Source organism: Sturnus vulgaris, chromosome 1 (genome assembly GCF_052056855.1).
Source record: "Sturnus vulgaris isolate bStuVul1 chromosome 1, bStuVul1.hap1, whole genome shotgun sequence".
Taxonomy (NCBI): Eukaryota; Metazoa; Chordata; class Aves; order Passeriformes; family Sturnidae; genus Sturnus; species Sturnus vulgaris.
In genome coordinates this window covers 58,739,860-58,764,585 of record NC_142243.1, presented here as the reverse complement: position 1 = coordinate 58,764,585, position 24,726 = coordinate 58,739,860, and the positions used below count along the sequence as shown (strand labels likewise).

Below are 24,726 nucleotides of genomic sequence, written 5' to 3'. Positions count from 1 at the left end.
GTCTAACAGAAGTCAAAGCCAAAGCTCGAAGCTTTCATAAGTTGTATCTCTGTATAGGCTGGTGGAAAAAAAAACCAAAATATACATTTTCACACTAAGGAGTCTGACATGCTGGAATGAAATTTAATTCAAAACATTTTAACACATTAGTTATTTGTTTCTACAGTTGATATGGTGTTACACTCAGCCATTACCATAATCAGCCATTTATTTTGAAGTATTTCATATGCCGTTACTTTTGGCTTCTTACCACTGGCTACTTCAGTGGGGATTGTAGATGGAGGAATAACAATGTTCAGCTCTTCATCTGCAAAATGGTAACATGGATTCTTGGGAATTATGATTTTAAATTACAACTAGCATGGAGAATAGGTAAGATAAAAGGGTAGAATCTAAGGCAACTGAGGATTATTTCAAAGTTTATTGAAGCCAGGAGCTGTTGATTCATTGAATGCACTGGGTCCTGGATCAGCATCATTCAACTGTTTGGGAAAAATGATGGCTCAGGGCAACACTGAAATGTGAAAGGGAAACTAGAATAAACAATGGGGGACCCCTATACTACCTTATTCAGTATGAAACATGAAAGAAGCATAATTGAGATTAGAAAGCAATTCTGTTATCTGGTGAGCTATCTGTTTTGAACTCTAAAAAACTGTAAGACAATAAAAAAAACCCAATACAGAAAGCAAAATTGAAAGACTGTTTTGTAAGTGATAACTGCTACTTTTAAAAGGAAGTATGAAGATGTACAAACCCGTACATATATGCACTCCCATGCACATACTGTCTTTCCTGCTGCTGTGTACCCACCACCACACATGCCAATGATCACATGGCAACACACTAGCTGTACTCTTTAAAACACAGCTATGAATATGTCAATATTGAAGATAATACTGCTTCCCTGCACTGGTGGTTGCTGCCTCGGCTGCAAGCTATATTATCAGAAATCAATAAAGGTAGCCAGTGTAAGATTGACTGAAGGGGTAAGTATTGCTGACATGATCTCCAAACTCAGATGTGATCCACTCAGCAAGCTTAAGAGCTCCAGTTGTAAGTAATTTGAGGAGTGTTTTAATAAGAGTTTAGAGAGTACTGTGTAAACTACCAAGGCTAAGAGGTAAAGAGCCAGATTAAGAGGAAGCTAATTGTGCTGGTAGGTGTGAATAAAAGGAAGTAGAGGCTCTGGCTAAGTGGCTCTCCTCCTAAGTACTGACCTCAATCAATAGGAATAAAGCTGTATCTGCAAGCGATCCTGAAAATGGTTCAGCAACTAAAGCATTTAAACTGTCGTAAAAGTAAAGGCCTGTTCAATCCTGGACTCCAACAGGAGGCTGGCTGAAACTGCACTTTCACAACAGGGACCATGCTGCCTTTCAAATCCTGCCTTGACAAGTCCATGGTCAGTGCCATGCAGAGAGCAGGCCCATGGTGCCCACACACTCCCACTACTCCCACTGCCCACCTGAGGCATTCTCTGTGACACAATGCCCTCCCTCCTGTGCCTGCACAAGGGCCGGGGGCAAGAGTAATGAAAAATAAGGCACATCCAGATCTCAAGCACCTAGAATGAAAGAAAATTAACACAAGAGCATCATGACAGACAGCATTCTGTACACATTAGCTACCTTTTTATTGCTATGGTTTGCTTAACGAAAGCTGGACAATGACAGCAGAGATGGAGCAAAAAAATCTGAATTTAAATGTTTGTTTTCTACATTTAGACACAAAAACTGAGGATCCTGCTACCCAAATACAGACACATAGGGCCACCTTAGTTCCCTGATATATCCGGATATTCATACAGAATTAACAGCTATGACCCAGGATACAAGGGTTGACCAGGCTGGCACTCAAACCACTTAGGATTCTCACAGGCATGAAAATCGCACTCAAGTTCCAATCTCTACTTAGGCAACTAAATTTCCTCTAGTAACATTGACCAGAGAGAACACCAATGCAAGAGAACCGTCTCACATTTTTCCCCACCTTCCAGCTGCTGATGCCACAGCAGTTCCATTGTATGCACACAAGATCAGCCCAAATCCACTACAGACTTTTAAAAGCATTGTGACAAATGTCTGTGTATCAAGTGATACAAGGAAACAACTTTTGAAGAAGCTTTTCACTCTCTCCTGATTTAGGGGCAGCTGATCTGCCTTGATGCTCAAGAGATGGATTACATTATTGGCTTTTTCTTTGCAGTTCTTAACCATGATTCTGTGGCTCTGAGCAATGAATTCTGTCTCTTTCCATGAAGGCAGTATACAACAAATACATACTGTAAAGCAGCTAAAGAAGCTTTCGCTGGAAAAAACCAAACCAAATCCATTAGAGAAGTGGTTTTGCATTTGTCCTGTTCTTAAAAAAAAACCCCAAACAAATAAAACAAAACAAAAAACCACCATGCATAAAACTTCACCCTACAGCTTCTTCAGATGCATTTGAACACCAAAACAAGGAGAGATTAATAGAACATTTTTAATGTGCTTCTCAAAACATTTTTAGACTTCTGAAGTCCAACATAATTATGGGGCTAGAAATAATTTCTGTAATTTCTTATTTCTTGTTTAGAAACAAGAAATCTCAAACATTCTATTCTACCAAATCAAATCAAACCCAGCCAAAAAAAAAATCAAAACCACAAAAACTCCAAAAAACAACAACAAAAAAACCAAAAACAACAAAACCAACCCCCCAAACAAACAAACAAATAAACAAAAACTCACCAGCAAAACCTAAACCAACCAAACAAAAAAAAAAAAATCACCCAAACCTACACGATCACCTTTCAATTGCTCAATCACACTACACTTCAAAGCTTTCCAGATATTGGCAGTTCTGGAGTCTGTCTCTTGCTGAGGAGAGAAAAAAATGCATAAAAAGGAAGAACATAGCTACATACTGTAAACCTATAGGTGCAATTGTTACTTCCAAACAAGACCATCACACAAAGGCAACAACTCCAGGGCTCTCAAGAGACTGCTGATTTCACAGGCCTCCAGAGAAATGGGCAGGAGTACTTGTAATGAGCAGTTTCAAAAACAACAAGAGAGGTTTGGAAGTCATCTTGGAGAAGCTATTTCAACTTACAAGCTGCTAAGCTTACAAGGTCTGCAGCACCTTCCTAAATTTCACACTGAAGTTGCCTCTGACCATAACTTTGAATTTGAGAACAGTAATGGTTTTTGTTGGAGGCTATTGAAAGATACTATTATATTTTAGACTTTTAATCCCAAAAATGTTTTTGCAAACACACTAATTTTTTTAAAGATCCACACTTCAGTTGCTTAGCTGACATGAGCAGTCTGACATTCACTTTTCTAACAGATGCTTTTTTCCTTGTGAGTTCTATTAAAAGCTTTAGATTTTACTTTTTTCAACTACTCCTACTTGACAACATTTGGAAACCACCCCATAAATCACTGTCAGTAGAGAGTTTTGTTACTAGAGTGCTTAAGCCTCTCTCCTGCAAAATGCTGCAGAGTTGAAGTAGGACCCAGATTCTCAGAGGCCAAACTCAGTTTGAAACTGAAGAGCACCTAAATGTATGTAAAGACTCTGGCCCGAAATCTCTACAAGGATTCTCCACCAACATTCTCCTACCACAGTCCAACCAGGCCAGGTAGAAACCCTCTACAAAAAGCTGTCCTGGTCTTCTGTCACCGAAAGACACTGGAAAACTAGAGGTGAGAGGCCTGCTTTGGAGCTATCCAGAAGTGTCTCAGTTGCCTCTCCTGAGTCCAAAATTATGCCAGGGAGATGACAAGGGAGGCCACCACCTACTCCTCTGTAGGCCCTATCCATAAGCCCATCTGCTGGTGGTGACCTGGACTGCTCTCACTGTCAAATGTGCCACACAGAGCTGGCCACTGTGGTTCAAGGGTCGCTGCCATGAAAAGTCATTGCTTTCCAGTTACATTTTTAAATGGTGTTTCCAGTTAGCAGTTTGCATTTTTAGAGACAAAATCCAATTTCCCTTTTTTTTTCCACACTTACCTTTCCTTCCCTATAGGGATATGAAGGAAGGGGAATTCTTGTCAACAGAAATTAACGCTAGTAAATGAACAAGTGCACCTAGTGAATCAGCATTGTATTTTCCTTGCTGTGGTCTTTAGTTCATGTTGCAAATTGATTTTGAAGTGACACTAACACTGGGTAATCTAACTCGGGCAGTTATGCAAGGCCCAGTCTTTATAAAGCTAAGTCCAAGGACAGTCAGTGGGAACTGAGGCCAATCAATACCTTTGGAGGGCTAATCCTATGAAATGTGCAATAAGCAGTTCCCACTTCCTCAGATAAATACAGAAGCTTCAAAATCAGCAAAATAAATCCTTGGTAAGAAGAAAGGAAAAAAAGGAAAGGACAAGGAAAAAAGAAAAAAAAGAAAGAGGTGAGTTCCTGTTTTCAGCTAGTGCAACCTCTTTAAGATGAAGTGACTTACCGCAAAGAGAATCCTGCGAGGGCCATACATTCCTGTGTATATAATTTTTTGGATCAGAGCCAAGTGTTCTGTCACTGCTTTTTACTTAAGATAATTTTTCAGGTTTTGCTAATTAGGTACTAACAATTCTTTCAGACGAGCTGTGTAACCCAGGGAAGAATATCAACAGTATGTTTTAAATCAAAGTGTTTACATCAGGAATGATTCATTTTTTCCATGAGGAATGACTTGTGAGACAGGCAGTCTTAGTCTGCCATAAATCTACGTAAAAATTAAAATTGCAGAAGAGAATAACAAAGGCAGGTTATTATCCCCATCTTCCCTGCCTCAGCCCCAACTCTAGAGATGGAATTTACATTAACGAGGGGCTCCAACTACCACTGGAATTAGTGTTTGAGAAACTCAGGATTTTAAATCCTTTTAAGAAACACTATAATTAAGGTCAGTAACTCTGCTTTCCTCAACATAGAAAAGGAGCTAACTCCAGCACTTCAGTCATCTGTCCTAAAGCCTTTTTAAAGAAAAAAAGGTTTTTAAAAGTTAAACAAATAAAAACAGCATCCCCCTCTTCCTTTTTTGAGCCATGTTTAAATAGTGGTTAAGAAACCCATAACAAAAAAGAAAAATTTCTGCTTTAAGCCCATGTTTTCCTTTTTATCTGTTGGAGGATAGAAGGCTGTGAGTTGAGCATGTGACTGCATTCACATTCTCAGTTGCTAAACTAAATGGTTGAGGGGCTCTCTGGTGGCGCAGAAGGGCCACCAGCTCCATAGCATGTTTCATCCCAGCTGTTTGAAAAGCTGGTTCACTTGAAACATAACCATTACCCCCAGCCACACTCTGCAGGAGAGCAAACTCCCCACAATGAGGGATTTATTCCACATTTATGGTAACTATTATTACCAACATTTACAAAATCAGGCATTTTAATTAGAAAAAAGAAATCAAAACAAAAAAAACATCCTGCAATGCATGAAGAGACTCATACATATTTACATGTTAAAATGCAAAGCACTCAAGTTGTTTCTAATAACTGCAGCTCATGGAACGGACATGCGTTCCACACACAACTGATTTAAACACTCTTCTTCTTTTTCTGTCATAAAAATATACAGATGTCTTTCTTCAAAAAAATTATTTTCCCTTTCCTGTGTTACAGGAAGCCTGCCCACACTTTTAAATACAAAGTGGGTATAAATAGAAGCACAAATTAGGCATCTTGAAAAGTCTGTATTTTCCAACCACAGGGAAACTAAGAAATTACTGTGTTTACACATCTAACTATGTTGAATTAAAACGTTTTCTATTCATATGCCCAGCAAAACTGGCAAGAAATTAAGAAAGGAAAACAATAGCCTCTCTGGTTCTTTACCTGTTGCTACAGTTTACATTATTCAGCCTTCTTCCTATGGACCACTAAAGTGTCAGTCTGAATACAGTCACCACTCTGATGAAAGCATATCTTACATATATAAATGATATAACTACTATGAAAATTTCAGTAAGACTGTCTGCTTTCCTATAAATCTAACTAGACATTTGTCTTTTTAGTTGTCTCTCTGTATCATAGCTATTAAAGGTAAATAAAAGCATGATGGCTCTTTTTATGACATTAATAGCTTGAGGGACTTTATAAATCAGTGAATACAAATGTACTACTCATTACAGGAGAGGGAAGCAGGTCTGTCCATCTGATGCTTTCTGACTTAGGTTTCTGCTTTAAGATCTTGTGGCTCATTTAAAATTAACTCATCTCCTGTTTCTCTACTGTCATATGCTGGGTAACTTCTGGTATTCTCTCAACTACCGACATCTATGTTTTTCTAGTAGTCCACACAGCCTAACTAGCTAGCATTAATGGTCACAATACAGACACAGCAGCTTCATTAAATCTTGACAACTCTTGTCAAAAGGTGAACTTGGGAAAACAAACCAAAATAAACTCATTGCAAACCATTCACATACATGCTGACTGACCAGATCTTTTTCTTCTGTCTGAACCTTCAGCAATTCCAGTAACACTTTGAAAAAGCTTTAAGGGGTGAGCTGGCAGCTGGTCAGATGGTCAAAATGGTAATCTTCCCCACTAAATTCAGCATAAGGTTTGTTGTTTGTTTAAGGGTTGTTTTTGTCACACATTTCATTTCTCCCCAGCTGTACTGCCTACAAACAGAGAAGCTATTTTGCTTCCCCAATAATACTTGCTTGTTTTGGTGGGTTTCTTTTAAGCTAGATTTGGGCATTTGTTAACCACAAGCTAGGTATGGTGCCTCCAGCCCCCCAGGTAATACTTGTATGCTCTGCTGCTCATGAGGGGCCGCTTGCACCGCACATTCATGCCTCTCTAGCAGGAGTCTGCCGTGGGTGTGCTGCAGCACATGCTCCTCAACAGAGAGATGAGTAACTCCCCCAGAGGGTTTGAGCAGGTCTGTACCGGAGCAGGAGAGAAGGGTGCACAAAAACCAACTGACTATACTGAAAAAGAGCTCAAAAGCTTAACTGCAAACTTTTCCCCTAAGTACTGATCTAAACTATACAGACAACAAGTGTTCGCTTTCTCATAATACTTCCATCCTTATTAACAATCAGGCCCTCTTTTTTTTTTTTTTTTTAAAGGAGGTTGGTGAGACTTAAGGTTGTGCAAGACACACTTTGATCTGCACCCTGATGAGTGAACATTCCCCTTTGCTGCTAGCCCAACTAATGAAGGGATAAAATTAGCTTTTATCCCTGGCACTTTCTTTAGCAAAAAAACATGCACTAATCAGCTGTCCTCACTAATCAGTCGTCTGGCTAATGACCTTTTGCCTTAAAACACTAAAATTTCTGAATGATGTTAAAAAAAATAAAGAAAACCAATGCAGACTGCTCTCTCTTTGTGGGTCTTAAGCCTATCATCTGGAATTGGAGACTGAAAGGTTAAATGGCAAATCTGTATCCTGACTGGGTGATAAATCTATAATCAAAAGGCACAAGCCTTGACACCTCAAGATGTACTTCATTACTACACAACTAAATGATCTTTTTTCTCCTTTTTTTTTTTTTGTAAACTAGAAACAGATGAAAAAAAAATTGCTTAACTCCTTCATACTTTGCCTGTGGAGAAATCCACTCCACATCTGTGTTCAAGTGTCGGTTAATTTCTTACTTTTTTATTAATGCTTGAGCAAGAATTCAGAAGTTGAAACCATTTGCCTTTTTTCCTCCCCCTTACAACTTCAGGGAACTATAGCTGGGAAAGAAAATTGCAAAACCACTCCATCAAGCCTGCATTCTCAAACACACTCATGAATGTCTAAAAACACCCTCCAAAACAAAATAAAGAGTCCAAAAGCACAAAAATAAGCCTTACAATTCCCCAAATTCTCAGTGTACAGGGCACAGTCCTTCTTCCTCTCAATAGCATACTTTTACATTGTTTTAAAAGAGGGATTTTTAAGGCCTGTTTCATTTTCCTTCTCTGGTTTCTATAATGAGGCCCGTTTTTCTTCATGTATTAAGGAGGTGGAGCAAAACACAACCCTGGATGGCTGAGGAGGATTAGCAACAGATGAGATGTCCTGTGGAAGTCACTTTGCAGAGGCCTGCGATAATATCTAGCTGCAGTGCAACTGCACCCTGATTTTTAACTTCAGGAAAAAGCAAGATTGTATTTACCACAAACACCACTCCCTCCAAATAAAACAGTTCTCCCTGGGGGCGATGCAAAGTGACAAAATCACATTAAATGTGACAGCCTTCCAACTTTGCATCCCCAAATGAGCAGCAATCAATACTCACGGTAATGAGGGTCCATGTAACCATTTCGGGGGTCCATGGTAAAGAGCGTCCCGCGGTAAGGTACGGAAGGTTCGGGAAGGTGCGATATAGATCCATGGATCTCCTTCTTGATTAATGAGGCCCTTTCCTCACTCGACGTGGAAGGCTCTTCACTGATCTTGCCGAGGCCTTGCCCACCCTGCGGCTGCATTGTGATCGCGTTCCGTCTCTCTCTGTGATAGGTCTGCCCAGGACTTTCATCCTCTGCAAAAAAACGAGGGAGAAGAAAGAGAGAAGGGAAGAAAAAAGAGAGACACACACTTTTAGCCCATTTATAGCAAATACAATAAAGAAAAGTTCTCCCCCCGCTGGCCCCCTCCTCCTGCCGATGTAAGTTTGTGACAGGAGGTGCCTGTGTGGCTGTGAGGGATGGCCTGGGGACGCTTGCCCGTTTGGAGCCGGCAGCAGTGGAGCAGTAGATCACCGTCACCCATGCACTGATGCTCCTACCAGCGGGGCCATCAATTGTGCAGGAACAGACAGAGGTTTGCTGTTTCCCTGCCTCTGGGACATGGAGGCTGGGAGCTCCCTGATGGGGAGTCAAGAAATGATTTGTCACACGGAGGAGAAGATGAACCCCACCAGCTGGGCCTAAATCACGCCCAGCCACCCACCACAGCTCTGCAGCCCAGCCCCAGGTCCCTGGGGTTTGCCTTTGTGAGGGGCTGAAACCTTGCAGGGAGGTCAGCAGTGATCAGAACCGAGGTGGGCAACAATAAAATAGGTACAACTGCTCAAGATACAAGACCAGCAGCATCAGGCAGGCACAAGCAAGGCCACCTGCTCTGATAGTGTCACCACGTTGGTGCTTGTGCAGGATGGTTGCATACAATCCCCCCTACCTCTTTTTCCATATCCACACAAACAAAGCCCCAAATTCTTAATGAACAAGGGGGAAAGAAAAAGTGGGGGGGAAAACAACAATAACTAAGAGGGTCAAACACAAACACTAGTTTGGAGTAAGCCTCTAGGCCTGTGGTACCACTTATAAGGGGAAAAGAGCCTCCTGGCCATGGCTCTACCAGCCTTCCCTGCAGAGAGCTCCAGGACTAGGTGCTAAAACAACCTACTGCTTCCACAAGAATTTTAACTCCTAGGGACTACATACACCCTTCAAAAACCAGACAAAATGGTTCTGTTCCTCAAAATCAAGATGCATGTTCCTAGGTACATTTCACACGTGCCATGCAACAAAGGGGTTTTGCTGGGTACATAAGTCTCTAATGTAAATGCTCTCCTTCAGTGGCATTATTGGTTTAAAATAGAGATGTTTCTCTAAACAAGTAGGATTCCTTGCTGGCTGTAATCCTTGGCCAATACCAATGTTCCAGGGACAGCCTTGTTCCATCAACCACTCTGCACATGCAAGTGTACACCAATACATCTTGAAGGAATACTGATAATGACACTTCATTCCAAAGTTGCTTTGCACTTCTAGAAGCACACAACGAATCTCAAATAATTAAATGCTGGGCACAAAAATGGTAACTAGAAAAGGAAATTAAAACATCCTTAGGAAATAGAACTAAAGTGCTCTTACTCTAAAATCCACATGCAAGGAAGAATGATTGACACCAGCACCAAGATTGCACTTCAGTTGTCAGAGATTTGAGGTCAGGGCTGTTTTCACTTGTACCTTTCCCTGGTGTACTTGTTCACACAGCAAAAGCAGCAGCCAGCAATTCACCAGGTGACTACTTTCAGCAAGCCTGACACCAGCGTAGCTCAACCTATGTGCCTTTATAGGAATTAGATTAGAAACAGGCTCTGTACATACAGATACCTGGCCATTATATGCAAAAACTAGCTACACCATTGCTTTGAATGAAATGCTAACCAGTTTTTTCCCTGCCCCCTCTCCCCACAAGTAGCAACAACACAAAAACTCAGCAGCATAGCCTATTGAGCACTTAATTATTTTTCTATCTCCAAGTATTACAGCAACCAGGGTTTGCTGACTTATCAGCATCTTCCAGGGACGGAATTCTTTTTGCAGCCAGTAATTCTACATACAGAGCTTTTCCACGGTTGAGTCTGAGGAGAAAGAGTTAATAGAAATAGACAATAACATTACAGAGTTTAAACTCTTTGCCCTTTTCTACTTTTTATTAATATGCACAGGCACTGGTCCCTGCTCTGGATTAGCAGGGTTTAAGGTTTCAACTTTTTACACTGAAGCTGGTTTTAGTTAGAGAACTGCAAATCAGGGACTAAAACTTTAGAACTTATATGAGGTTTTTAGAAACCTGCTTGTATAACCAAAAAGAAAAAAAGAAATCACCCCATAGATATATTTTCCATCAAGTTTCTCTTTAGCCAGAGTCTTTTGTCTTTTATGTTAAATTTCAACCCAGAGTGAACTTTCACAGATGAGACGTAAACTCCTATAAAAACAGGGTATTACACTCTATTTGAAATTCTGACAGACTCTTAAGTAGAGCAAGCTAACCAGTGCTACAACAGTTCAGAAAGAAGAAAGCTAAAGTGATTTGTGGGCTGTATAATCACTCAGATGATCAGATAGGATTTCAGCTCTTTTACTCTTCCATATAAAGATAATATTTGTTAAAACTGCCATCCTAGGATACAACAAGAAGCTGACATCTGTTTGCGGGCTCCACTTTCATACTTTTCTTCTCAAAACATGCACACGTCATGAATCAAGGTATTAGCGACTATTATGGAAAAGGCTGATTTTTCAAATTGCTGAATGAAATTCAAACCCTACTTTCAGTAACTTAGAAACTAAAGGAAAAATACCATTTCTTTCAATAAGCTTTTCCCTTTTTCGATTACTTGAGAAAAAAAGAAAATAAAACTATATTGCCTTCTGCATCAATGATCTCTCTCCCCATTATAAAGTTATTGCCATGTGCCATTACAAGTCAAAAGTTTCTGTGTTTCCTACTACACAAAAATTGCCCCAGAAGTGTTTAACTAAACATGATGGCGTTCTTGCAATAAAAATAAGGCTTATTCATCAGCCAAACAGCTCGCTAAGCGTTGACTTCACACCACTGGGTTGCCTGTGATAGGGAGCAGATGAGAAATTTGACAGCACCCATGCTCCAGGACACTAAGATCCAAGCAGTTTGCAGGAGCTCCCCCGGCGCTGAGCAGGAAACTCCTCTTGCAGTAACGCTGCTCACTCTCACGGAAGGCGAGCCACTCTGGTGCGCCAAAAGGGGAAAGCTGTCTAATCTTGTTGTGGTTCAACTGAAGGGTTCAATAAAGTTTCAAGAGTAAGAACGGCAAGGTGCACCAGGCCAAATTATTGACAGAAACACACTGTCTACCATGGCAACAAGTGGGATTCTAAAGCAAAAATGTAAGCAAACAGCCCACTTCTCCAGAAGCATCTGCCAAAGGGGTTTTACAGCCAAATAAGCGAGAACTGTTCTGTTACTGCTCTGCTCACGTTTTAGAAGTGACCAGCTTTAGGGTCAAGAGAAACATCTGATTTATTTAAATGTTGTAGAGAGACAAATGCCAAAGTGAAAGATGAAGTTGGTGGCAGCCCAGCTCCAGCATAATTCCTCTCACCTTTCGTCAGTGTAAGAGTGAAGGGTTAAATAAGAATAGAAAAAAAACAATCGTGCCCAAGAGCAATCTGCATAAGCTTCTCTTTCTTCACATACACCCTTTCTCTGACTTAACAAGCCAATGGCCAGAGACACATGTTAGAAGTGCTCAGTCTTGAATGATCACTTTAATCCAGGATTCTCACATGCACTGAGAAATACCCGATTTAGTCCTGCTATTTTGATCAGAAGCCAATTTTACTAGAAGTGCTGAGCTCCTCACTTAATGGAGCACCTCTCACTCAATCAAAAAGCGTTCTCAAAAAACTCAGACTGGACAGACAGCATGCCTGAATAAACACACTTTTAATTGCACAGCTAATTTACTCAGAAAGTTTTTTTAAAATCAGCACAAGCCAAAACTTTATGCAAAAATCCTTAAAATTTTCTTTACCTATTGAACTTTTTTGCCTTTTTTTACCATAGACCAAGACAAAGTAAAAGCTATTTTACTTTAAACCACCTGAAATCAGAAACTGAAAAAAAAGTTGAAATCTACTGATAGAGCACACTTTTGTCAATCCCAACACACTTCAGAGACACCTCTGCTTAAACAAGACAACACCAGCCCAGTCAAATCTCTTTATATAAAAAGTTCCATCACCATATTTCTGCTAGCAACTTTCAGACAGCGTTACTGTCTCATAAGAGATCTGACAGCACTTCAGCTGAGTAGAAGAAAAATCGAGGTACTTACAACTCAGTCCAAGAGACCCTGGCTGATGTTGCCTCTAAGCTCTTCTCTTCTCTTGACCAAAAATCTCTGGCTACCAGGACATGGGCATTCCTCCCTCTTTTCCTCTCTCTCCCTTCTCCCCCCCCACCCCCATCTCCCTCCCTCTCTCTCAGAGGCAGTGCTTCTCCCATTAGAGGAATTAAAAGTGGTTGGTGCCATGCTAAATTTAACAAGCTCATTAGTATTCTTCCTGTGTGCTTCCTAGTGAACTCTTCCTATTCAAGCAGCTCTCTCTAGCTGAGGGGTCAGGCGGCTAATCATTAAATCAAACTAATGTCACCCTATCACAATCAGCCTAAGAGAAGGAGGGTTTATTATTTCAGTTTATGCTAAATAAACGGTTTTACAAATGGTCTCCAAGCAAGGTCAACAGCAGCTTCAATTACAAGACAAACTTAACAAGAGTTGCTATAAACCAAGTGCTCCATATTGACCTAAGCACAAGCTCCACTCTGCATATTGCCACTAGCAGGATTGTACAGGAATGCATATTGTAAAATAAAGGAAAGGGTAATCTTTTCTTTGCGAGAATTTGTGACTGCACAGAGACTGCTCATTCACCTCTCCCCAACCAGATTGCTGCTCAGCTCAATTCACCCCACACAAAGGCTGAAGACCAGACCTCAATGGACCGAGTGAAACATGTTCAAAACTAGGCTCTCTATTGTGACTGAATTTCTTAACATCTTTTCAAAAAGCGGAGAATGCCTTGAGGCTAAAGGAAGAAACAGGCTAATGGTGAATTGGGAATACTGAGCAAATTTCAGAGCCCTTTCCTCCTAGCTTTTGAGGTTGAAAGCAAGCTCTTTCCTTTCAAGTTTCAAAGTCCTTTTTCCTCCCGCAGTGTCACAGAAGGATTTGAAAAGAAGGTAATTGTGCTCACAGTCCCCCTGATCAGAGCTTACGTCCTATTTCTGGTATTTCAGAATACTTCTTGCAATAATGGTGCATATAGCTCAATCCCTTAACCATCCTGCACTCTGCAATTGCTCATTAAATGAACAATTGCTGGTATAAAATGCCTTTTATGTTCAAGGTCTGGATATAAGATAAGCATTCTAGTACTCTAAATTTGGTTTACTAAGGAAACTCTCCATCATTAAATTACAAAACTGAAATCAGAATATCAGCCTTTCCCAGAAAAGTAGCATTTTAGATGCTGTGAGCCAGACAGAAGGGGGAAGGTGGAATGTAAAAAAGATTGACTACTTAGATTCTTAACAGAACAGATACCTAAGTAAGAAAGCAATTTCCTTCCCATTTAAGAAAGTCTAAGTTTTTGACACCTGATATTTTCTTCCTTGAAATGATGCAATAGAGCAATTGCCAGGCTCGTTAGGACACCTGTACCTGCGCCTTCTTGCATACACACACTTTTCCCTACTCTCTGACCACCTTAAGAGCAACATTGGGGGAAACAGATCTGTAGGATTGTGCCTGCCTTTAAAAACAGCATATGCTGTGAACGGAATTTTGTTTTGGGTGAGTACAGTAGTTTAAATTGGACGCCCCTAGTCCCAAGTTTGTTATTTTCCTGCATTTGGAGCAACTGCACAAGAAGCACTCTGGAAACACTAACACACATATGAAGGACAACGGTCATAACTGGTTATAAAAATAGACTCCAATCACACAAGAGGCTACAAAATCTAGATAACAATACTGTACTCACTTTATTTGCAATGCTTAAGCATAGTTTATACAAGAATTTTGTGCTTATAAATAACATACATTATCTGAGCTTACCACTAAAAATTTCGAGTTTTCTATTCGCACTTGCAATGGATTTTTAGCTTAGTTATTTTTCCTTTGTCCTATGTATAGTATTTTCCAAGAACTGATTTGTGATCTTTGGAATACAAATACATAGCTCTTTTGTGGTTTTGTTTGTTTTAATAAACACGTTACATTCTTTTGTTATCAGTTTTAGCTTTCACTGGAAGAAAAAGTATTTATCAACTAAGGAGGGAGAGGACCCAATCCCTACAATACCTACTTAATAAATACTCCATGCACACTGCCTTATTTTCCTCAAATGACACATGCATTCATTTTTGCTGCATCTGTTGCACAGCTCGGTTCAGTTCCTTTTTTGACAGTACAGAGGAGGACAGAACACAGTGAATTGAGACAGTGCCTAAGATTTTGGAAACAGAGCCTGATCATGCATTCTTCAGAATCAACGGCAGAGTTCCCACTGACCTGGACGAGGTAAAACTGGGCCTTGTATGGAGTTCACACTGTTCCAACACTAAACCAGCAACACATTGTTATCAGGAGAACATCACTCACAGCCTTTTCCAAATGTATGGATAACTTCCCCAAGACTGATGGGGAACCCAAGAATGGCATGAAGCAGCTTAAAAAACTCAGGTAAACTTTTTCAGACCCCTAAATCAGAGAGGGTCTTGTTAGTAGCAATGTCTTTACCTCAATTTATCTCAATCCAGATGAATTCACAGTGTTTGTTACCTCTCCAGCCACTCTCAACTAAAACCAACTGGCTGAAACTAAACAGACATATAGGAAATCACGTAAAACAAAACCACCTTTAAAATTTCATACAAGAAAACACCTACTGTATTTAACTGAGAGTATGCATCTACAAATCACTGCATCAGATCTATAGGGAAATGCTAAAAAATTCTCATATGAGCTGAAAAAATCCTACTGAGGAAACACAAGCAGTAGCTGTAGACACAGCTACCTACACGCAAAGAGTGCTGTTGAAACTTCCTTGTCAGTCCCAGGATTCAGCCTCAGAGGGCGGACAAAGAGGGCAGGAGGAAGGGCTGGGCTGCCTTACACATGATCCTGCATCTCGCTGCTCATTCAGGACATGTGGGGAAAAAAAGGACTAACATTTGGGCATATGCCTGAAGTTACCAACCTGACACTTGAGCCATCCCACTCTCTTCAATGACTTCAGAACAAGCTGCCAAAGTTGCTTGCTGTGAACCAGCTTCCCACAGTATCCTGTTGGCCAAGTTTGCCTCAAGCTGCCCAGCTGAACCACCAACTAGGCAAGACGTGGAGCTTGAATGTGTGCAGTGCCCAGCTGCAGCCCCAACCTGCAGGGCTGAGAGTCTCTGGGAAGCTAACGGAGGGATTAATTCTCAGCAGCTTGCAAGGTCAGCCTCCGAAGTGTGAGCTTCCCTTCTGAAAACACCCTCCCCCAGCCCGTTTCCACACGGGCTTTAAAATAACAAAAACAAACAATTTAAATCAAAACAGCTGAAAACCTTTTCTGCCTTCCCAAGTTCAGGGCTACATGTTTCTCCCATGGCAGACAGTGGATTATTGCAGTGATACTTAACACCACTGGCGAGTGCAGCCCCTAGCACTCTGGTTTAGGTGTTAGTGACAACATCGACTGCGGCAGGAGAAACCCTAAACCCTGCACCTAGGTACCAAGCAGGTGGCAAGATTTTAAATTTACCTTCATGGGGCCTACAAGGCCCCAGTTTTGCTTGCTTTACTCAAACTGAAATTCTGGGGATCCGGTGAAACTGCTTGTGCAAGTGGAGCAAGAAGGAAGCATGTCCAGCATCAGAAATGCTGCAAACATTGGGCACAAAGAGTCTGTCTGGAAAATGCACTGAAGATGTTGGTTAGCACGTGGAAATGCTGTAATGCTGTATCATTAGCTTGATGAGAAAGTGGCTTTCAGTAGTACCAGAGCTTTGTAGTTCCAGTGGACAAGAAAAAAATGAAAGCCATAATGCAGAAGTAGAAGACATTTGGAGGTAGAATTAATTGGCAAAATTAACATATAGTCTGTCATTTTCCTTATGAATTTGCAGAATAAGAAAGCAGTCAAATACATTCCCCTTTCTTGATATAATAGATTTTACGTTTTGATTTTGCTACTTGAGGACTAGGAAACTCAAATGAGAAAAAAATATTTATTTCTAGAACAAACTTACTTTTTAATTTCCCCTTTCAAACCCTGTTCTACAGTACAAAATTTAGCAAAGACTGCAAATTACTGTACAACACTATCAGCAAACTAGAACATTTGCTCAAGGTTTGCTGATCAGGTCTAAAATTCAAGCTTTGCACTTTCAGAATATCTGCAGGATCATTGCCCTTCTCCAACATCTAGACTGTTCAAAGAGCCAAGAGAGTCAAATATAACTAAAAGACAACAACAGACATCTGGATCTGACCTTTGGCAACTATTTTTCAGAAGGAAAAAGCTCCTCAGCTCCTCAGCCTATTGTAAAACTCTCAAAAGGATCCTGATTTAAAAACATTATGAAGTTCCTTCCATTAGCCACTTATTAGACTGTTAGTCATTGCTTACTTTGAGCAGGCTAATTAGTTACATCAAAGGCACTACAATAAATTCCCAGGAGAGTTTTGGGGGGGATATATTTCTCAACCATCTAATAGCACATTTATGCCTATCTGTGGGTAACTGCCTCATTTCACTCAGACACTGGGGGGACATATTCTGTGCTGTCACTTTCTACCAAGCCAGCAGCAAGACCAGGCCTTAAAGCTGTTTGAAGCCTGATATAAATTTGATTAACCATGCTTAAAAGCCACAAAAGAGTGAAAGAGGCATTATAAACCCTTTGGTGCACCATTTCCTTTTGCAGCATCTACAGCACAGACACCTTAGCCTCAAGAGAATAAAAAAAGCAGTTAGTTATAGTGTTGCATACGAACATTATATTTCTTCCCTTTTTCCTTGGGTGGGTTCAAACTGCTGAATGGAATCATTAGCAAATCACTGAAGTGGTTTGCAACAACCCAGGCAACCCTTCAGTTTAGATGGCAGATATCACCTATTTAGTTGCGAAATTTACTTATTGCTGCATCCTTTTGCACAGTTGCAGTAAGATTTTTGTTTCCATTATATCCTTGTACTTCTGGTCTCTGAAAAATACCAGTTGTTTAAAAATATGTCATGGGTTACTCTGCCCTGATTTACAGTGGCTGCAATCTCCAGACAATGTTTCCACCGAAGTTTTTTAAGGGCAAAATTTGAATGCCATATACATTTCTCTGTGCAGATGTGTATGTACTTCTACATACAAAAGTGTGGTCACAGGCACCCACAAATTCAGCTCCACCTTACATTCCATAAAATCCAACCAATTTCGGATGCGTGATACATTATGTCTGCAAGTAAGTGTCCACACAGGCAGGCTGGATACCTGACTGTAGAAATGAGACTTTTCACAGTACTCATCAGTAGTCTAAGTAATTCAGAAGAATGCTGCAAAACAGTCGTAAGGTTTACAGCAAAGGATGTTTTCAAACAAAGAAAAACTCTCGAGCCCCGTACCCCAAGCAATTTAACGCTTTGAATGATCTTCTAGACATTAGCGCACTAATTTAGAACAGCAGAGCTACTAATCCACAGATTTTGCAAAGTATTCCTTTTATCAACACTGTTTCTCTACCAGGAATATATTCTGAAGGCCCCAAACCTGGCCTGGTTCCACTAAAGTTAAAGCTTTCTTCCCTGCCTGGAGACACTGCTTACAAAAGAAAAAAAAAAACAAAAAACTCTCCTTTAGCCTTAAGATCTTGACCTTCCCAAAGACCAATCTGTTTTTTCTCCCCTTTGCTCATTTTCTTCTCAGTTTTCTCCACTAAAGAGGATGTACAAGGAGGTACCTCTGGCAGAGGTGCATGCTGCCATGTTCTCATAGTTCCTGCCTTCACATTCCAGTCATCAAAAATACTGCTAACAGCCACAACAAGCAGCCTGGGTCTCAGAATGGGTGCATGCGAGTGGGCAAGGAGGGATGGAGATTGGAAAGGATTCCAATCCAAAGGATTTCCTGGAAGGAAAGGACAAAGCAAGTTCTTCATATCATGATTTGCCCTCCCCTCACCTAGGGGATGGAATCCTCTCAAATGCTTTGGATCTTTGGATGCATGGAGTTGGAGAATTACAACAACTTACTACCACTCACTGGCTTACTTGTCAGTGCCTCTCTCCTCCCTTCATCACTTCCACTGCACACTTCTGGCCAGGCTTTCCAGCCTCTGGTAGGGTCTGCCAGCCCTGCCTGCTACATTTGAGAAAAGGCAAGAAAGCCAAGACACACCAGCTTTTTCCAGCTTCTCAACACAACCCCACAGGGGGAGGAACTGAATGCCAACCTGATCACTTTATGGATGAAAACAAGCTAATGGTTAATGTTTTTTATTGATTTTCAGGGATAAGCAAAACTGGTTTTGAGATTTCACTTTTTTGATTATTTATGCATTTGTCTTTCTAACCTTAATGCTAGATAACAGATTTTTAAAGACAGTGGAATATTGGCCTCAAGCTTTTACTGATTAACTGCATACATGTACTTAGGTGCTTGTAACTGCCTTAAGCAATATTGTGTATTTCCATTTATCAAAGTGCAATGGGCACCTGAGATCAAAAAGACAGCCAACTCAAAAACAATCCTATGTTCACAAAGAAAATGGCAGAACAATTTAAAACAGCACTCTCCTCCTACTACAGTAGCCATGCGAGTTCAAAAAGGGCATTCTTAAATTGCTAATCAGGTTTTGCTGGCTTCATCTCTGCACAATCTGGCAGAAGGAGATTTCAATGTTCCCTTATTATTTTTTTCATTTGTATTCTTGCATTTTTTCATTCTACATTCTCAGGCAACATCTATTTCATGGAAGAATAAAGTTTCATCCCTCAAAAACATAAAATAAGTATGATTTGTATGTAAGAAAGGCTGGGGAAGGGAAAGAGAATCACCTGCAAAGTTCATTTGGCTATATACAAAGCAAAAGAGAAAAAAAAATCCCCATGCAATTCTGTGACTTCTGCAGAGGAATGCATATCTGCAGAGGAATGCATAACTGTAGGTCTTCTTCACTCACCAAACATATAAAATACTGGAAACTGATTTCATAAGAGAAGAACTTATTTTTCTAAATAAGCAAATAAGCACAGTGTGATTGAAGGATTCGAGGTCCATTAGATTTATTTACAGAAACATCCACTTAAATTTAAAGGCAAAATGTGTTGAAGAGTTAGCCCAAAGGTGCCCTGCAAATCACCCTGCATATTAAACGTTCCAATTCTGAAAAAACAGCTTGCCTCCCATTTCTATTACGTCAAATGCTTGTCCACAACTTGCACAACTTGTCCACAAATACATAACTGTTGACTAATAACTATTTACCATGTCCCTCTGAAGGCAAGGAAAAAAAAAGAAAAAAGAAAAAACACATAAAACCAGAAGAAAACCTTTGAATCAATATTTAAGCTGTTATTGCCCTGAATTCAGGAGGCCTACCCCATCCAGACCCCTGCTGCTCTTCCAGCAGCAGAGAAATCTCATCCAAAACACTGTGCTTCACCCTCTTAATAACAGCTACCTTAAGTGCTGAATCATGGCTTTTCATAAACATCCCGAATTATTAAATAAATGCACTTGATTTACCAGCATCTCATCAGGTTGCTAAATAGTCAAAGAAGCTTTTTCTCCAAATAGTAGCCATGTTTTTTCTTCCCCAGTGCAAGACAAAAGTTCCATCTTGCTGGCACCTACAAGAATTAATTTTTTTTCCTTTATAAACCATAGCCTTTTGGAACCACAACAGATACCTTCTACATCATACTGTCAAATTCATCAGCTGTGCCACAATGATTTGTTGTATTAACACATCCTCCTTGCAGAGGATATGAGATTTAACACATTTGTCCTAGAAAATTCAATTAACCATTTCAGATGCACCAGAGTTGTAACATCAAAACCAGCTAGCTTTAAAGAAGAAATTCCCATTAGAAATCGCAGTTTTTTCATGGCAAAAAGACTGACAGTCCACAGCCTTCTCACAGCAGAATACACATTGGGCTTGCTTGTTGCAACTCTTTTCTAAAGACTAGGAAAAAAATCTTTTCCAGAGCAGTAAGGTTACCACTGTCAGCTGCACTGAACTACATACTTCCCTCTCTTTCGGGTCTTATCTTCAAAAATCATGGAAACAAAGATGTAAACTTGGACATTAAAGAGTGTTAACATCAAAGTATATGCACTACTTTTGATATTAACCAAAGCCTTGAACCAGCAATCTAACTGGCACAAATCAGGGGTGTCTATGTAATTTCAGAAGCAGCTGAACTGATGTCTGTGCCGTGGCCTGCATTTGCTCACTGACTTTTCAAAGCACTGTATCCCTGTATGTTTTTACATCTACCTGCCAATCAAGAAAGCAGCAGGAATCCAAATTCACTTCTTGGCATTTTCACCATTTATCTGTCCACATTTCTTAACACATGAAGTTTTCTATTTCTTTCTTTTTTTCAATACATTAAAAAAATTTTAACATTTCCATCCAGAGCAATTTCCGTGCACTGGATCAAATCATGGCCTGTATAAGATCCCTGCCCTTTGGTTTGCATAAAAGCTACTTTATATCACAATTCAGATTAAAAAAAAAATACAAGTGCATAAATAAATTATGTCAATAGATGTCAATAGTAGATTAATATTTGTTTATTTTCTCACCTGTATTCCTCCATCCTCCCCCCACATTCCATCTATTATCATGTATATCATTCTTATAGTCTGAATATCCCAACAGAGGATTCAAATTCTCTCATCAAAGAATTTAAGTAAAAAGAGATGTTTATGATCTCCTAACCTTCGCTATTTCCTACAAAAATCTAGGTTTTCAGCAGCAGTCTCACACACTCCCCCTTGTTGAAGACCATTCCAATGCCATCTTCATAAATTGCATTCAAATGAGTCTGTGCCAGAACTTAAGGACAAGACCTTACAAAAGGCCAGTGAACACACTCAACTTAGCAGGCGGCCTACAGAAAAGGCAATGCAAAAAAAGCAGGTAGATAGCTGGACAACACTTTGAATTTTAACTTTCCCTCGTGCTTTAACTCACCAGCTTAGCTCTTGCTTAAGTCTACACAAGACTCTCAGAACATGTTAACTCATAAAAATTCACCCAGGGCAACACATCATGGCTTGAACATATAGCATATATGAACATATAGCATATATGAACATATAACATATATGCATATGGCATATGTATCTCCAGTTGTAAGTATAGACTTCAGGATAAATGAAAAGAAGACAGGAAAGAAAAAGCTCAAGTTTGGATTCCTACCATTTTTGGTACCCTATTAATGTTTTATGTTAACAGGACAAAACCCAGGATGCTAGGATGCATGCTGTGATGTAACATAATGTATTATGTAACTGTACTCAGAGGGATGGCTCTCCTCCCATAATATAACCTTATTTTGCCTCATTTCTGAGGGAAACAAGACTGAATAATATCAAGGGAAGGCAGAAAAGCGTTTGGTATCTATTCTACATATCTTTGAAACTCATAGATTGGATTAAGCCATTTTTATCTGAGGCAAGAGTTTCTATACTAGATTTCTACCAAGAAAAAGGCAGCATCTGGGTGGAAGAGATGGTGTATTACCAACCCTCTAACATCGACTTTGCAGAGTAATTTCTCTACATCATACAGAAAGTATTAAGGAGCAGAAAATAACTTTGATCAGAGCCAGCATCTTACCAGACACCAGAGAATCAAGACAGAAATACATGCCCTGGAGGCAATTCCCAGGAAGGTCCATTTCTACTCCAAGCAGCTTTGCATTTTGAGCAGACTTGCTGATTAGGGATGTGATCTGAAGCAAGTTTCCAGGACAAATCTTACAAAAAATCAGCACTAGAGTGCAATAGAATCACATGAGGTTCTGTAGGCTTCAGCAGCATAGGATGATTCAAACATCCAGAGTGCTTGCAAATTATTGAGTACTCTCTTGAGGACTAAGCATTTGTCTTCCAAAATCCCCTTCAATCACTGAGGAATAGAATGCCCAGGAATACTTTCATTTACCCAGCAGGTTATCAATCACCCATGAAACTATATGCAGGTGTGAAGATGGAGACCGACTGTAGAGTCTGTTTTGCCAGGCTGACCATAAATTTCATCACAAACTGAAAACTATATATGCACAGCCTTGATGAAGAATAGCAAATAAAGTGTGGCCAACAGTGATCATTGTCATCTTCATAGACCAGAAGCATGGCTGCAGAAATACCAGCCTTGTATATCAGAAGCTGGGTTCATTGGCAAAAGCGCTTTCTTCTTAACTTCTCAACAAGACCTCTCTTCACTTCAGTGGAAGCAGGAAAAATGGAGGAGTGGGCCCAAAGAAAGCTGGGAATAAATTGCACCTTAAACCAATAAAATACCTATGGTCCATCAAGTTGTCTTGTTACTGAGAAGTCAGTAATTAAAATTTTAATGGCATGCAAGCAGGTCTCTAAATCATTAGGCAACAGAACACAATGTCAACAATACTGCTGAACAGAGGGATAGAGAAAAATCAACCATCACTGCTTAATCACTTAGGACTCTGTCCTGCAGCTATTCATCTGAGGAGCACAGAAGTCCCTTATACCACTGGAACTACCTGCTTTGTAGCAGTAGATCATTAATTTATCTTCCCTCATATCAAATTGTAATGTTTTACCTGTAAGGACTTGAGAGTGGGTATACATTTTTGCCACAAGTGTAAAACAAAATTATCATGCATTGTTTATGAAGCATTACACATCTGTGTACACAGAACTGTTGGAACATGAATAAGACAACAAGAAAAAGGATAGTTTGAAAGTAACATCAAGCCCACAAGAGAAAGGCATGACAAAGTTAATGTTGCCTGTGTAGCATCACAAGTGTAACTACAGTCAGCTTCAAGATGCCATCAAAGAAACATGCCATTTTTCTCTGCAAGACCCCAGCTTCATCCAGCACCACCCACGGGGTGGACAGTTGAGTTTTTTAAACAATTCATCACTACCTGGTTCTCACCTTGGAGTTCAACATATGACTCCTCTGCTCCACATACTGGCTTCATCAAAGCCCAGCTCTGTAGACAGATTGATAATTTCCTCCTGGATTTTCTCTAGCACTCATTGCAATATCCAAGTACTTCATTAGTAGTATGAAAATGATTTTTACAAGAGTTCTCACAAGGTGAAGTGATGGTCTTGTCCACTGCCAACATAGACTATGCACTTAGTGTCCCTATCTGTATGTGCATAGTCTAGAGAGCCTGAGAATCCATTTTCAGAGAACACATTTTCAGAGTACTTAGCACCAAATCTACTTCATACAGTTTGTGCTTTCAAGCAATATTTATAACTGTATTTGTCAGCATGCACACATGCTTGCCTTTCTGAAAACCAGATGCAAGTCACATACCAAGAAACAAAAAGAAAAACCTTCTATACTGGTGATGTTGAGTTGCTCCAAGTAGTAAGAAGGCTTGGTTCAATGTAATTAATGACACTGAAAAAATTCATATATTGTTGCATTTTTGTGGTTAAAGTGTATAAAAAGGTGGGAGTTGTGACTGAAGAATTCCTCATTTCTGGGGCCATTTATAAAAAGCCACTCTGCTAGCAGGGAATTTTATTATCTAAATATGAGTTCAGTCTGTAAAATCTCCTTCTATGGTAAAGAGAGATATTTTGTCTTCTTCATTATGTATTTTAATGAAATACAGAAATTTTTATCACCAAGACCTCCACCTCACTGTCAATGATGCAAAAGTTGGCCAAGGGGGTGACAGATTATTATGAAAGAAGAAAGTGGGGGAGAGATAGAGAAATATTACAGCTGCATGTCTGTTTCTTCAGGTCACCACACAAGAAAGGGATGAATGCATGCGATCATATCATTAAAGACTGCACTATTATGAACAGGCACAGAGAATTCTATGTTGGCGTTCCTGATTTTGTGATATAAATAATATTCCTTTATTTAATGACTTGCATGTAGCTTCATAGTATTAAAAAAAGCAACAAAGGAAAAAGCAAAATGGGAAGATGAATATGGCAGCTATAAGAAATGGGTGATTTAATTCAACCCACTGACCCTTTGAAAGCAAACAAAACACCTTGTAACCTCAGTAAATTATCATTTCCCATGACATTCAGGGCAGAAGATGACAGACAGCATATCAAGGGTTCACGGACAGTTGCTGATAAGAGGAAATTTTGCATGTTGAATCCCACCCCAGGATTTAAAGAGGAAATTTGCTTTAGTGAGAGCAAACTTGCTGCTTCTTCCACTAAAATGTGTATTTCCCATTCCATCTTTCCCCTTGTAATTTTGAA

The 24,726-nt window shown here is 39.9% G+C and overlaps 1 protein-coding gene across 3 annotated transcripts in view; it reads right to left on the bottom strand.

Moving 5' to 3' along the window:
• The window catches only part of GLI3 (GLI family zinc finger 3), a 204,830-nt gene that overhangs the window by 130,269 nt on the left and 49,835 nt on the right, over positions 1 to 24,726 (bottom strand). For 2 of the 3 annotated variants that reach the window (XM_014883474.2, XM_014883475.2), the window contains exon 3: positions 8,228 to 8,470. In XM_014883474.2, the coding sequence (XP_014738960.1) occupies positions 8,228 to 8,470 (243 nt within the window). Of the gene's footprint in view, positions 1 to 8,227; positions 8,471 to 12,544; positions 12,667 to 24,726 lie in introns of those variants that run through there. The other variant, XM_088167648.1, reaches the window with a different exon arrangement.